General features: G+C 32.7%; 1 protein-coding gene across 2 annotated transcripts; it reads left to right on the forward strand.

Annotated features, from left to right (window-relative positions):
• The first annotated feature begins 2,423 nt into the window (after window positions 1-2,423).
• LOC128184428 (uncharacterized) lies at window positions 2,424-11,341 on the forward strand. 2 transcript variants are annotated; one of them, XM_052853883.1, is made up of 15 exons: window positions 2,424-2,656; window positions 4,848-4,951; window positions 5,069-5,190; window positions 5,768-5,908; window positions 6,834-7,078; window positions 7,222-7,300; window positions 7,548-7,721; window positions 7,925-7,998; window positions 8,186-8,371; window positions 8,808-8,981; window positions 9,287-9,442; window positions 9,640-9,717; window positions 9,942-10,125; window positions 10,355-10,554; window positions 11,064-11,340. In XM_052853883.1, exons 2-15 carry the CDS (start codon window positions 4,852-4,854, stop codon window positions 11,125-11,127), a joined length of 1,977 nt encoding a protein of 658 aa, XP_052709843.1. In that variant the 5' UTR covers window positions 2,424-2,656; window positions 4,848-4,851; the 3' UTR covers window positions 11,128-11,340. The 2 variants fall into 2 exon arrangements, with proteins under 2 accessions (XP_052709843.1, XP_052709842.1); XM_052853882.1 differs by lacking the exon at window positions 2,424-2,656 and adding an exon at window positions 4,580-4,691 and having other exon boundaries at window positions 11,064-11,341.
• The last annotated feature ends 4,598 nt before the right edge of the window (window positions 11,342-15,939 follow it).

Raw genomic sequence — 15,939 nt, forward strand, 5'->3', positions numbered from 1 at the left:
AATTCTAAGTGTTAAAGTTTCAAAGAGAAATTCTGATGAAGAAGTGCTTTTAGAACCACTTGATGATGAACTTCATAGTATGCATGTATTGGGTTCTAAGTGTTTAGTCAAAATTCAAAATGGTCGCTCATTTCTAAGAGTCCTAAATCCAACCAATCGAAGCATTCGTTTTGGTAGAGGTAAAGTTGTTGCCAATGTTGTAGATTTTGACCATAACTCTTGTGCTGTTTATAACCTTGACACAACAACTAAAACAAATCACATGGCGCAAACAAAGTCAAAAACAACTCCATCTGATACAAAAGACATCTCATTTGACCTCAGTAATTCTGACCTAAATACATTTCAAAAGGAGACCATGACAAAATTTTTACACAAGCACAAAGACATCTTTGCTACAGGAACTCATGACCTTGGAAAATGCAATACATACATGCACAAAATTGAAACTGACCCTAATGCCAAACCTGTCAAAATGCCATTTTATCGCACATCACCTGCACATCACGCAGAAATCAATAGACAAGTTGAAGATTGGTTGAAAAATGACATTATTCAAGAATCCAATAGTGATTGGCATTCTCCTTGTTTGCTGGTTAAGAAATCTTCAGGTGAATTTAGACTCGTTACTGACTTCAGAAAATTAAACAAAATCACAAAACCAATGTCATTTCCTCTGCCTAGGTTAGAATGTGTATTTGATACTCTTGGACAAAGCAAAGCTCAATTTTTCACATCTCTTGACTTGCACAGTGCTTTCTTACAAATTGGGATGCACCCTGACTCTCAACATAAGTCTGCTTTTATTACTCAAAATGGCATTTATGAGTACAAACGTATGCCCTATGGATTAATGAATGCCCCTGTCTCTTTCCAAATGGTCATGACACAAGTTCTTAGAGGATTGACTTGGCGTCAATGTTTGATATATCTTGACGACATTTTGGTTTTCTCTGAAACATTTGATGATCATTTGTCACATCTTGAACAGATTTTCAGTCGCTTACGTCAAGCTAATCTTAAGCTGAAACCTAGCAAGTGTAATTTTGCTGCCAAAGAAATTAAATATCTTGGTCATATCATTTCTAAACATGGTGTAAGAACAGACCCAAACAAAACAAAAGCAGTTAGTTCATTCCCTGTCCCTAAAACTCAGAAAGATGTGAGATCATTTCTTGGTATGTGTAATTACTACCGCAAATTTGTTAAGGACTACGCGAGGCTCTCATCTCCTTTAAACAATCTCTTAAGAAAGGATACCAAGTTTCACTGGTCTGAAGAATGTCAGTTATCTTTTGATACACTCAAACAATCTTTACTTTCCTCTCCAATTTTGGTTTATCCAGATCTTAGCAAAGATTTCATTCTTACATGTGATGCATCTTCCTCAGCTATTGGATATGTATTAGGTCAAATAGACAGTTCTGGGAAAGAACATGTCATTGCTTTCGGTGGCAGGAGTCTCTCTCCTTGTGAAAGGAAATGGTCAACATCTGAACAAGAAATGCTTGCAGTTATAGAAGGAATTCGTTCATACAGAATCTATCTTTCTGACAAAAAATTTACTATCTATACTGATCACAAAGCTTTGAAATACGTTATGGACCAAAAGCGTTCTACAGGTCGATTAGCACGTTGGGCTATGGAAATACAGGGTTATCAATTTGAAATCATACACAAACCTGGTAAATCTAACCAAGTAGCAGATGCCTTGAGTAGACGACAGTATTCAGATGAAACCAATAATGCAACAGTAGCTTCTTTCCAACCAAATCATTCAGTTGATGATGACAAAGAAATTGACTTTTCTGTATCTATCTCTGAACCTGTCTCTGAGGAACCAAATTCAGAACCTACTCAAGTTACTCTTTTCTACTGTAAAGATGACCCAAATGAAGGAATCTTTTCTCTAGAACCAGAAACGGAAATTAGTTTTCAAAATCCTGATCTTTCCAATCTATCAAATCTTTCAAGTTTGCAACGTGAATGCCCAGACTTTAAAGACATTTATGCTTATCTTGAAAATGGTACTTTGCCAGATGATGAAAAATCTCAAATCAAGGTTATTCAAACTTCTAAATACTTTGAACTTTGTTATAGTTAAGTTTAAATTGATAAATTTTAAACTTTTAATGTAACACAAGTACCATATCTCCATATGCAGTTAAGCTGAATTTTTTTTAACCATGACTCACTCATAAGTCAAAACACGTCAGAGACAGAAGAACAAAATAAAACTTCAGCATTCACAAAAAAAAAATGATAAAATATTATAATTAATCGTACATTCGGATCACAGGGGCATCGTTTCCGCTCTACACTCTATGACACACACACACATATATATATATATATATATATATATATATATATATATATATATATATATATATATATAAAACGTTATGTCATGGAGTGTAGAGCGGATACGATGCCCCTGTGTTCGGATATCACAATCAATTAATGCAATGGAAGCCTACTTTCGCTCTGTCTGCGCCCTTGTGCTCACCCCGCAAAGCTCCAGTGACCCCCCTCATGGCCTCTTAAAAATTAACAAGAGGTGACAGATCGGCGCTGTAGTTCTCCCTTTTTTACACAATCTGAGCAGATCGTATGTAATATTGCAGACAGTGCACCGGTTACAGACTGCACACACGTAAGTATATACTTATGCTTTTATGAAAATGTTACAGTATTCGTATAAAAATATGATAATTAAGTGTATAATAAGCATGCATTTTCCTAGGGAAAGAGTTCATTAAAACATTGTCGTTGTTTTGAATCGTAGGTATGTGTTTTGATTAAATGTCATTGTATACATTACTTTGCGAGTTTAACTGTCAGGTGTTATTTCAGCGATGCATGAAATTATTCATTACCGATCTTTATAAACAAAGTGACGATACATTTTTCTCGTCTATACATGTGTTATTGGGTCGCAGGGAGTTTTAGTATACATATACATGTACATACTGTTTACGACAGCAAAGTAAAAAAAGAAAAATATATATATTATTCAAGAGCAAGGCATTGTTTCACCATATACCTTAAGTGTTTGATAGTAATGTAAGTGAATGGCAATTAGTTTTTCTCAAACGTCGTCGTGTAAGAAGGAAGTACTTGCTACTAGCTGTGTAAAACCATTTGAAGTTTATAACACGTACAAAAAAATGTACATTTCTTTTTTTCACCAAAGCCGTAGATAAGCAGGAGACAGTAAGGAGGTTCCATATTAACCCTCCGTTCACAACTTTATTACAGCCGTTAACAACTTGTCACACACATGGTCGCGTTCTATTCCCCCCTAACCCCCACCCCCCACCCCATACACACATTTACGCCATTTCCCTAAGTTTCGTAAATGCTACTTGCTTTTGTTGATTTCATTCAGAAAACTTTTCTTTATCCCATTAACCACCATCATCACCCGACAAAAACAAACAATTAGAGTAAGACTTGAGGCCCCGTGATGACATTGACAAACACTAGTATACACATACATGTATATATGAGTATTTGTTCATATGAATTTCCTTGAAGTAGATACTACTTTTTGCTTTCGCTAAATTGGTTATGTCACTGTTAGGAGTCACGCCTTACTTTTAATTATTTCCAGCTACGCTGCCTACCTGACTTTAATAATAAGTTGTAACTGATATGAAATCAATATGACAATGGAAATTTTATTTATCTATTTACGGAATTGTTCTCTGTCTGTTCTAAATGTGCCTGTAAATATAAAACAATAAATATAAGCATTGTTACAATTTCAAAATTACGCACTTTGAATTTTTTTTTCAAAGTTTGTTAATTTTGGGACAAGTTAAACGCGATTTGAAATAACAAATCAAACAGTGTTGATATCGTCTAGTATATCAACGCACTTTGAAAAAAAATCAACTTACTTCAATTGCATGTGCTTATAAACAAACATGATGTACATGTAAAAAAGAAAACGTTAACGTTAGTTATGTTTTTAAAAAAAACATTATGATCTTTTAGAACATCTGCGCGCGAGAAAAAGGCTCTACACCTTTTTTAAAAAGCAGTGATTTATTTGACTACACGATTTCTTCAGTAGAATTTGATTTTTAAAAAGTGTTTATGTTGAAACACTTCCAGGTTCTTTAAGACACATGTATCCTTGGAGAAATTATTGGTTGGCCAGCTCCTTTTTTCAATATCACTGTACTTAATTAACAAAATGGCTTCTTTCTTTTTCCGTTCTTATACGTTTACTTCAAGTTGCTGAATAAAGTATTTTTTGGAAGGAAAGATAAGGGGTATGATATATTTTTCCTGTTATCAAATAAATGATGTACTAGTAGTTGAACTGTATCATTGGTTAACCCTCAAAGAACAGATGTATATAGACTGAACATTCATGCATTCATCACAAAATAAAATTAATTGAGCGTGGTATAATCCATATACTAATAATTACTTAAGCACAATGATACTGAAACTTGAGATCGCTATCATTTTGACAAATCACGTGATCAGTTTATGAACAGACAAGAGGGAGATGAAAAAAGGTGGGAAAGAAAATCGATATTTTCCTTTAGCTTAATGCTCTTACCATCGTAATGAAGAATAAGTATTTGAACGCATATCTAAACAAAGGTGTGGTTCATATGTATTCAACATCAGATAGAAATGCTGAGAAGCAGACCACTGATTTTCATGGAAAGGTAAAAAAAAAATGTGGAATTCCCTTTTTAGAGGCGTAGCAAAATATGTGTAACTGTGTATATCAATGATTTAGCTACCATCAAATTCTTGTGTGAAAACATTGTCATTTAATGCCTGTAAATTTACGTACAATTAATGTGAATTTCATATTTTAGAACCATGAGCAATGAACCCAGAAGACACAGAAGAGCATACAGCGACGGAAACCGTCCTCGTTTTCATCATGTGCCACTCAAGGAAATCCCTCGGAAACACCCAGGTTAAGTAACGTTTTAGAATTAGTATATGCATAACAATTCTGCAGCTCATTGAGACACACAAGGCATGTACCTATATTGAGACAACATTTCAAGTAAAACATCTCTCAATTTTGTAGATGTTCATAGCGATGAGAACCTAGCGGTACACGAGATTTCGCACATGCGCAGATCAAGCTCTATTCAGTCCCTGAACTCGGATTTCGTCGATGCAGCTAGTGACGATTCATTTCAGAAAGAGGTACATCGATTGTTTATCATTTATTAAGAAATGATACGAACCATTATTAATTTGGATCTATACTATAATATTGTAATTACAAGCCTTTATAAAGTGGTATGGGACACCTCTTTATTGAGAACACTTTCTTTCTAAATAAACTTCATGAATAACTACATTGTATGATCGCATGTTTATTGCATAATATCAATACCCACTAGAGTTTAAACTTTTTAAAACATTTGTTAAGAATTTTACAAATGTACTTAATGATCCATTTATATAGAATTGTAAAATCAAAAAAGTCAGTATAATTTGATTAGTATGTTAGTCATCTGTATTGATTTTATATATAAAAAATTCCTCAATTACTGTATAAATGGTAATTTTATATATCTTACTGAATACAGGGAAATACTTCCCTCGCTTATTTTCAACCTATTTACCCTTGATCATTTTACATGTAGCGAGCAAAATTTAAGACTGGGCGAGGTTCTAACTGTGTCTGGGGCAAATTCAAAACAGAGAAAAACTGTTGAAAAATACAGTATGACCTTAGACAATGTTTTAAGGCATTCTTTTGATTAATTTACTTTAGGTAGCGGAGAAAACTCAAATGTACTTCGTGGGAAAACAGGAAGCGGAAACGGAAGTATTCTTAGACAGAATCATCAATAAAGAAGGAAGTAAGGACCGTGCTCTTTTATTCATCGTTTCCGAAATACCCAACGAAAACAAGGTATTTGATGAGTGTTCGTCTAACTAATTTTCCAAATGTTTGGCTTGATACATTCCCCGCAAAAAAAACAAAAAACAAAAACAAAACAAAAAATATTAAAACAATCAAGTGAGAGATATTGATCACAAAAGGAATATTCATTATTATCAAAGATAGAGATTAAGATTAGAGGAGTGGGAAATATTTTTAAGAGCAACAAAATTAATACTGGTATACTTACATGTATGTGTAAATATTTTTAATTCCTCCTACATGGTAAATCCAAAATATGACATGGATTTGACAATGAAATAATCTTAAAACTAACAATAACCAAAACATATTTTTTCAAATTTATTTTGATCTATATGTAGCTTTGTCGATCTATAAACTCTGTTTAGAAATATAAAAATATATAGCTGGTTGCTTTTCGTGTTTTACAACGCGAGTATTAATAACTATTTAACCTAAGTTACAGTATATTTGTAAAACAAGCATTCCTTTTAAAGGAATGATCAGCATGTGTTATAAATTGTCAACATAAAATATTTTAGATAAAAATTTGTTAAAAGCACGACTTGCATTAAATAGGATATATCGCGTTGTTAGTTGCTTTCTGAAACAACAAGGGACGAATTAACTTAAAGTTTAATACAAAGTGTACTTCCGAGCGAAATTATTACGCATGCAAAGAAAATCATTGTGTAACTGTGTGAATGGTTAAATCTCAAGTCAAATACATCAAAATATTGTTCCTTATTTATAAAACTATTAATTAAAGATTAACATAAAGCTGTCACTGTATAGTTAACAAAGTAGTGCAAAGTGTAATGTGTGCGCAAATAGTGAAGTTTGCCGGATGCCTCATATGGACACAACTGTGATCGGCCGAAGCCGATAACAAAAAAAAAATATATACACTCTAGTATGATGTAATTTATTTTAGGTACAAATGTTGATCAACTGTTTGCTTCATCGAGGTGCAAACCCATCCGCCAGTAACAAGGATCTATGGACTCCATTACACTACGCCGTGAAGAAAAATTATAAAGGCGTTTGCTCAAAACTCTTGGAACACGAGGCATGGCCTGACGCACGCGACAAAAAAGGAGTCATGCCTTACACACTTGCGTATGAGGCCGGAAATGACGATATTGCTTCAATGCTAATTACATGTATGACGAACCAATTGTAAGTTAATTTCAAATATTCCGTCGTCGTGTATAAACGTTCAATTTTGATACATACAGCTCTTTTCTATTTTTATAGCAATGCCTCTTCTAAGAAACAGATTTGACCCTTTAATCAGTTAATTGTGTAATTAATTTTTTTAGCGTGCGCAGGATATATAGCAGTGATGGAAATGCGCCTGCGGAATTCAGCTTTCATAATTTGCTAGAGAAAAACATGCCTGTAAGTTTATGTGAAATACAATTAGCGCGTGATTTAATTAATACGATTGTGACAAAAACAAAAATATAAGAATTTATCCTTATTTCTTTCAACCTTTAATCTGACCCATTGTTAGTTGATATAGCTCTAGTTTTTATGATGCATAAATATGTGAAATCAGCGTTATTTTTGCGATATTCTTAACATGTACTGCGATGCATTTTTAAAATCACAATTGCATTTTTTTGGCTTGATTTATTTGTTCCAGAAAACGATTATAGCCGTGCTGGATTGTATGATAGATCCTGTGAGCCCCAGTGGAGACGTATGCGTGTATTACAACGTGTTAGACGCAGACGACAATGGACGAGTCCCGACCGACTCCATGTTTAATTCTCGATCCAAATCTGGGCTTCAAATTATAGCAAAAAGTGGCAATAAAGCAAGTTCATTTGCGAATTTTGATGTATTCAGAAAACATATTAAGGGTATTAGAACATAAAGCTTTGAGGATAACAATCAATAAACCTTGAAATACCTAGATGACTATTTATTGGTAGTATAGAACGGATTTTATTAGATGACTAGAAGCGCTTTGCTTTAATCTGTCAGATGTGTACAATCTTATTTTATTTTTTATTGTAGACCGTAGTGTATCATGATGTTGTGCGATTACTTATAAGAAGGAAATGGAAAGAGTATGCAAGATTCAGATTCCTGTAAGAGCATCACCTTATTTGCTATATTTTAAAAATCTTTCTTTACGTATCGTTACAATTTAGAATTCGTCTTTTTAATTTGAGAACACATGTAGTTTTAGCATTTGGAGTCAGTTGCCGAAAAATCTTGCACATCTTTATTGAGCATCATTACTTAGATTTAATCCCTGTTAAATATATATTTCAGACTCAACTCTTTGTTTTACATGATAACTCTCATCACATTGACCTTCTCCGCCATTGTGGCAAGCACAGTCCCGGATCCTACGGTGTATGGTGTTTCTACTTTACAAATTGCGCGCGCAGTTTGCGAGATTTGGTCCCTTGGAATGGCTGCCCTCACACTAGTCTCTGAATTAAACCAACTACGTAAGTACGTATAAACAAGAACAACACTAACCACATTTTTGTACCACTTGGTAAAAAGTAAAATACTGTGGTTTCATCAATATTCAAGGGTATCAATTTTCGTGGATAAAGTGCAAATCACAGTTTCAAGGATACATAAATTCGTGGCCAATGACCGTATCAATACAAAATATTAGTAGAAATTGCAGTTCAATGAATATTTAATTTCAAGGATAAACTTAGCAACGAAATCAACGAAAATTGGTATTCAACGAATATTGATGAAACCACAGTACTTTATTTACGTTTTCTTTTTAATGGAATGCTTATACAATGTAAATTGATTTCCATGCCTATCGCTGACTGTTACATACATATTATGAAAAGAATTATACAGCGTAAAAGAGAGTATCAATACATATTCAAAGACATTTGTAAAATTTATTCCCACATTTTTCTAGACATCGATTGGAGTACTGGCAGGATGCCTTTAACTGGATAGACCTGTCTTCTTCTATCCTGATACTTCTACTGCCGCCATTACGGTTCACTCACAGGAATGAGCAGTGGTTCGTGTTCTCAGCAGCATTCTTATTGTGGACGATTCGGGTATTCAAATACGCTGCGGTGTTCAGGTTAATACGATTCTAAAAGGCAATACTAAAATAATGAATTTTTTTGATAAATACGTAGGTATTTATCTTCTAAAGAGGTTTAAAATAGTTTCTACTAAATCGTAAATATTATCTAAAAAAATCTCTTTTAAAATTATGTTAAATACATTTACAGATATAATATATACAGATGTTTTCTAAACTTTTACTGGTTATATAGTATCTATCAATGTTATAACCTTAAGTACACTAATGTTGATGATGGTTGCATTTCAATAAACAAAACGAAAAATGCTTCTTATACTCTCTTAATAAATACATTTCAGACAAACAGGAGCGTATGCCCAGATTCTATGGCGGATCCTCATACATGACATTGTACAGTTTACGACTTTCTTTGTGTTCATTCTCCTGGCCTTCAGTGGTTGTCTTCTACTGTCTCTACGGGGAGAAGGATCATTAGAACAGTTCTCCGAAAGCAGGTGCTTTTTTCTTCTCCATCCCTTACCAACAATACTTCAAAACAAAATCTTAAATGAATTGCCTAAAGCTTACTTAATAAGATAACAATTTAAACGTTATGAATATCATTGACACGTTTTAGTAATTTTATTCAAGACATTGTTTGTTGTTCTCTTTGATTTGACCAACCAAGATGCATTTTACTTTCTTTTTACAGTTCGTTTTGGTCCATTCTTTTTGTTGGAGTGAGGATTCTGATAGAGGCAGAAAGAATTATAGAATATACTGAACTTCAGTAGGTTGCAATTTAAACATGTATTTCGTTTTGTAAAGTTGATTACAAAAATTCGTTATATTGTAATTTTACATTCGATTACATTTTTCACTTGGAGTACGGAAGTGGCTACTGAGAAACTATAATAAGATTCAAATCAAGTTTTTTTCCTAAGAATGTTCATACTTCAGGCCATTTAAGAGAATGAATTTACCAAAGTATGTTATTTTTTTTTATTTTTGCAGAACGATGAGTTTGATTATCATGGTGGCCTTTCTGTTCACAATATGCGTTCTGTTATTAAACATATTGATTGCTCAACTCAGCGACACCTATCAAAATGTGCAGCAAGATGCGCAACGAGGGTTAGAGGTTAACCGAGCTTGGATAGTATCCAGGGTGGAACTCAACAGTCTTTATATCGGAAAGGTGATCAGGCTCAGGGGCCATAATACACTTTTGATCCAAGTATAGCTTTTACAAAATTGATTTAGCAGACCAGTGAGAAAATTGGGACTGATATCAAAGTTTAACTTCTTAATAAAATTTATACCTCTTTTGCTGTTTAAAAAGCCGTTTTTTCATGGACAAGGTTAAAAAAAGGTCTTGCATCAAATAATGTGTTTGAAATTTTCTTTTGTATGAATTGATTTTTCAGGGACACAGAATCACTCATTACAAAGAAAGTGAAAATATATATGATGTCAGGGACGTTCTAGAAAAATGGGAATGTCCGCCATTAAACGAAATGAACAAGTGTATTCAAGATATATGGGAGAGTCTTGATTCTCATAAGATGAACTTGCTCACCGTCCGGAACAGACTGGCCCGTCAGGAGTCCACTTTATCCAAAATACAGTGAGAACCATTAATTGCTTATAAATTCAACAAATAATTAGTTTTTTATTAATTATGATTCTGATAAATATGTAAGGTTGTTCCATTGGTCATATTCGCAGGTTGGAATAATATTGAACAAAATACTGTTAATATCTAACACAGAAAAAAAACGAGATTTTTTTTTAAATTATGAAACTATTTCAACATCATATTAATACGTTTTAATTTTTAAAACTAATTGTAATTATGTTGTAAAAACCCTATTAAACAACTTATTCGTGATCTTTTTCAACAATGTTCTTATTGGTCATTTATAATAAATTTTGAGTATCAAAATCAGCCCCCATCAATTTTAGTGTTTTTGATTAAAAATCAAAAAGTGTCAATTTAAAATAAATCATGTCTCTACTAAATTGCTTTGAGCGTGATGAAAAATTACCAACAAAATGTTGTTCCAAACAACAGTTGCCCGCAACAATTGATAAAAATAAACATTTGCGATAACAACTTTTATGTTTCTGCTTCAGAGAAACATTGGACAAGTTAGTGGAACTACAAGAGAAAAAGACAAATGATGCGAAAAGTGACTGAAAATTTGAAATTCTTTAAAAGCCGCTTTAAATTTGATAATGATGTTGAATCATCACATTTAACTGAAACATACATGTATAAACATTTGTTCATTTAATATTTATATTTTGAATGATATCTATATGAATTGTTGTTCACGCATTTGTACATGATAAATGTTTGCAATTCAAATTTCAAAGTGTATTTAATTTTATAGTTTTATTTAAATTACATAAATTTGCAAATCAAATCGCTTGTTGTTGTTTTTTTTAATAAGAGGAAAATAGGTTCTAAAGGTATACATGTAGCATTTTAAGTTAATAGTTTATTAAAGATGTTCCCAAATGAGTGGTCCATTCAATCAAAGTGTAAAAAATAGTCCCCCTTTTCTCCCTCTGCTGTCATTCTTCAATGATCCATTTCTATCATTCATGATTTTCTTCCACTCTATATGTAGCAATACTGTAAATTCCTAATAAAACGCGAGGAATTTATATCCGCGTAAAATCGCGAGAAGCGTCCCTCGCGGATTTTAAAACCTCCCAATTATTTTCTGAGAGTTGATAACTATAAGAAATATGGATAAATGTTCCGCGTTCGCGATTTTATATTCTCGCCATTTGATACAAAACAGCGGGATCGCGGAATTAAGTACTCGCGTAATATAAGGAATTTACAGTAATAAACAGAGTTATCCTATATTACATTTTTATATTGAAAAAAAAACACGCATCTGTTATAGGATTATATGCATTGATTGTATGTACCTTGTACCTTAAGGGAAGAACTTCCATAGGCAATGGCTGCTGCCCAATTCATAAATATATATATTTACATGATAATGAAACATGTTCAAATCACAGATTAAGCTTGCATGAAAAAATTATTAATCAGTTACTGTTTACATGTATGTTATAACGTCTTGATTTTAAATTATGCGTCCATGCAATAGGCGAATGAAATTTAATAAGATTGACTACTTTTAATTATAGGTTTTTTCAACTGTGTTTAGTTGCGTGAACAGTTACATGGCTACATCAACGATGAATGGTTCATTGATTATTAACTAAATGACGTTCATAGATATCGCCATACTAGATTATGAAACGAAGGTATTATATATTCTTTATTTGCACAAGACATACATCTTATGGCATAGGTTATTACATATAAATAATAGCAATATTGAAATAATGGTATGGTTCATGTACATGTAAAGTACATTGACAATGTATATAAAATAAAATTTTATTAATAGGCGAAAAAAACCGAGAAAATTTTCTTAATTATCATGAATATTGAAAGCTAGATGGAGATACTTCCCCAAATTACACGGTTCTTTAAAATTTTAAACACTTAATAATTGTATAAATTTGTATACAGAAGGTTTTTTCCAATATTTCTTAATCTATTTTACTCGGATTTCTCTATACTGCTGACATTTCAAAACAAAATGGAATTAATCTTCAATATCTGAACAAAATTTACATAGGCGTCTTTCTTTTGGTACATTAGTGTGTCGTCCACTTTCAATTGCAAGTCTATGAGATGACAATATAATTCTTGTAATTTGTCTCTTATATGTAGAAGGTATTGATTTTGTTAAATAATATTGTAATGAAAACTGGTCAATAATATGCTTGTAAAAATAACATCGAGATGAGGAAGTAATCTGTTCTACAAGTTGTTGAATAAAGTGATCAATGATTCTTTGCTTAATTAGAGGAAAATAGGTTGCACAATGTATATACTCCTGTTCATACCATATATGTCCTAGCCTTTTTCAGTAACCCAATTTTCAGCAGGTGCCAAAGACGATTCACACTCATTATACAGCATTTTGTAACAGGACTGCAAAATACAGTTCTGACTTTGTAACAATCTGAACCAAAATTTGAATATTCTAAACATTTGTATAGTTTTCATAGGTAGCATCCCAGTTTCAAAATATACAAGTGCAGTGTTTGTATTCTTCTTCACACTTAACAAAAATTTAATATATTCTAAATGCACTTTTTCTATATTATTTGCAGCATGCATGCCCCATATCTCACAGCCATAATTTAATATACTAGCAATATTAGTATCAAAAATTGACAGCATTGTTTCTGTATTCAGAAACAATTGACTTGTTTTTGACTTTAAAGAAAACATGGCTTTTCTCCCTTGGCTCGCCAACTGTTTCTGTTTATTGTTAAACTTTCCATTATATTGTAACAAAAGGCCATGGTATGTAAAGCTATCGACAATCTCAATTGGCTTGCCATTTAAATGGCACCTTTCATTATTGTGAATTTTACCACAATTTCTAAAAATGACAATTTTGGTTTTTTGTACATTTACAGTAAGATCCCAGACAGATGTATAAGAATACAATGTATTTAACATTTCTTGAAGCTTATGTGCAGTTTCGGAGAAAATTACCATGTCATCTGCGTACATTAAAACAAAAAGATTTCACTCTTGAATTTGTATTGGTATGTTACCTTTGCACAAAAATTCCATTTCAAAATCATTCACATATAATGAAAACAATATTGGAGATACAACTTCTCCCTTCAAAAGTCCTGTGTTATTTTTAAAAAACTCAGATAACTTTCCTGCTGAATTTACACATGATTTCATATTATTATACATACTACGAATAAAATTCAACAATTTTCCTCTAATACCAACGTTAGACAATTTTTCCCATAATTTCAATCTTTCAACAGAGTCAGATGCTTTCTTAAAGTCAACAAAACAACAATACAATCTTTTTTCTTTCTTATTGACATATTAATAATATTTGAAAGGCTAAATATAGCCTCAGCTGTACCTCGTTTGGGTTGAAATCCAAACTGTGCATCAGTGATTACATCTTTTGCGTCAGACCATGTTAACAATCTTTGATTAAAATAGATGTGAATAATTTACAAAGCAACTGACAAGACTAATGCTTCTATAATTATTGGGGTCTAATGCATCACCCTTTTTAAAAACTGGTATTATAATACACTGTGCCCCCATATTAGGGGAAAAACCAGAAGACAATATTCTATTGAATAATCTTAGTATAATTGGAACAAGATAATTTTTAAACTCAATGAAATGTTCTTTAATTAACAAATCAGTATCATGTGATTTTTCGTTTTTTAAACGTTTGATAGCATCAACAATTTCTTTTTCTGTGATTGGACAGTCTAGTTCCTCAAATATAGGATCAGAGTCTATACAATCTGTACTTTTTTCGGACGCGTTCATGGTGTGCGCGATATCTTTAAAATGTTCATAAAATACACTTGGATTGATATTTGTCTGCTGCCTTTTTTTCCTTCGGAAATTTCTGTAGAAGGCTTTCGGGTTACTTTTACGTAGGAAGTCCAGCATGTTTCCCTCCGCTTGTTGATACTGACGTTTGAGCCTTGCTGTCAGGACTTTGTATTCTTTTTTCGATCGCAATAAACATTCATGGGTTGACTTATTTATATATATGGATTTGATATTATACTGCTTGTCATTAATTACGTCATGTTAGTGCATTGTAATTAGAGATCTCATAAAAACATTTTATATATAACAGTAAATCTACCTTTTCATATACAAAACCTAATTAGGCAAGTAAATGTATTAAATTTAATACCAACAATTTATCTATGTTAAATGAAATAAACCAGCTGTTAAAATCAACATGTATACCTTATCTTAAGATCCTTAACTACGTAAGTTTCATTAGTTTTTTTAGTTTAACAAATTTTCCAAGGCGCTTTATCCAGAAGATGGCCCGATAGACGTTTGTCCCGTGAAAGTGTACAATATGGTAATTGCTTCTATAGGACCCTCTTTTAAGCCATTTTTGGGCATGAAGAGAGACATATCGAACTTCGTGCCATGACCTTATTAGAAGAGGAAGTATGCGTCACAGGCAACTTATGACAAGATGTGTTCTCATTTCACAAGCGTACAATATGTTTGTGGAGACGTCAGTATCGGCCAGCTCACTTCTACCGGGGAATTTTCTCAAGTCGATTCAGAATGAAACTCTAAATTCAATCAAATCAGGGGAATAATATTCTTTGATTCATTCTTTCGCAGCGGCAAATGCCCTGACTCAACCAGTATATAGCATTTATCCATCAATATAAAATGTTGCTGTAAACAGACATTTTCTTCTACAAGAAATAAAGCCATTTTCAGATGAAAAGGTACGACAAGGTTCCCCCAAGGCCATCTATATCATGTGGTCACACACTGAAAATAGCAATCCAAACAATTGGTCACCAAATCATTTTGTGGTTTGTTGACCAACTGCTTTATCTACTTAATCTGATGAAATGTAGGAACCTGCCCATAAAAGTCAAAACTTTGTATTGATTCAGATATCACCATGGACTTACAAAATTAGGAGAATTGATTAAGTCAGATGACAATGAATTATGTAGAGAACATGAAACATCTTTTGACGATTCGGATTTTTCTGATTTTGGTAAAATTGTAACAACCTAACAGGTGCAATAAAGTTGAACACAATGTCCTCAGCTGAAATGATAAGTTATATTCTAAAGCAACCTTTGCCAGACGATTTGCCAAGTTAAAAACGGGTCGTGCTCAAACAACGAATACGGGTGAATTAAAAGAAAAGTTATCATTTATATCTTCGTGGATGAATCAGTGTTCGTGGTTGGCCTTCAGCAAACTGTTAAATGGCGGTCTGTGTAAGTTTTGTGTCATGTTTCCTCAGTCAGATGTCCAACATCAAAATACATTAAATTTTGTTACGCAACCTTTTACTGCAACACCACACGGAAGCCAAATCTGTTTATCACAAATCAAAATGACATCCGAAGTGCCAAC

This window comes from Crassostrea angulata, chromosome 5, assembly GCF_025612915.1.
Source record: "Crassostrea angulata isolate pt1a10 chromosome 5, ASM2561291v2, whole genome shotgun sequence".
Taxonomy (NCBI): domain Eukaryota; kingdom Metazoa; phylum Mollusca; class Bivalvia; order Ostreida; family Ostreidae; genus Magallana; species Magallana angulata.

Bases quoted from the DNA above. Each gene is read 5' to 3' on its own strand.
- LOC128184428 (XM_052853882.1), top strand. From the start codon at position 4,657: ATGCTGAGAAGCAGACCACTGATTTTCATGGAAAG. The intron at 5,191-5,767 runs GTACATCGATTG...AATTTACTTTAG, and splicing joins ACGATTCATTTCAGAAAGAG to GTAGCGGAGAAAACTCAAAT. The intron at 9,718-9,941 runs GTAGGTTGCAAT...TTATTTTTGCAG, and splicing joins ATAGAATATACTGAACTTCA to AACGATGAGTTTGATTATCA.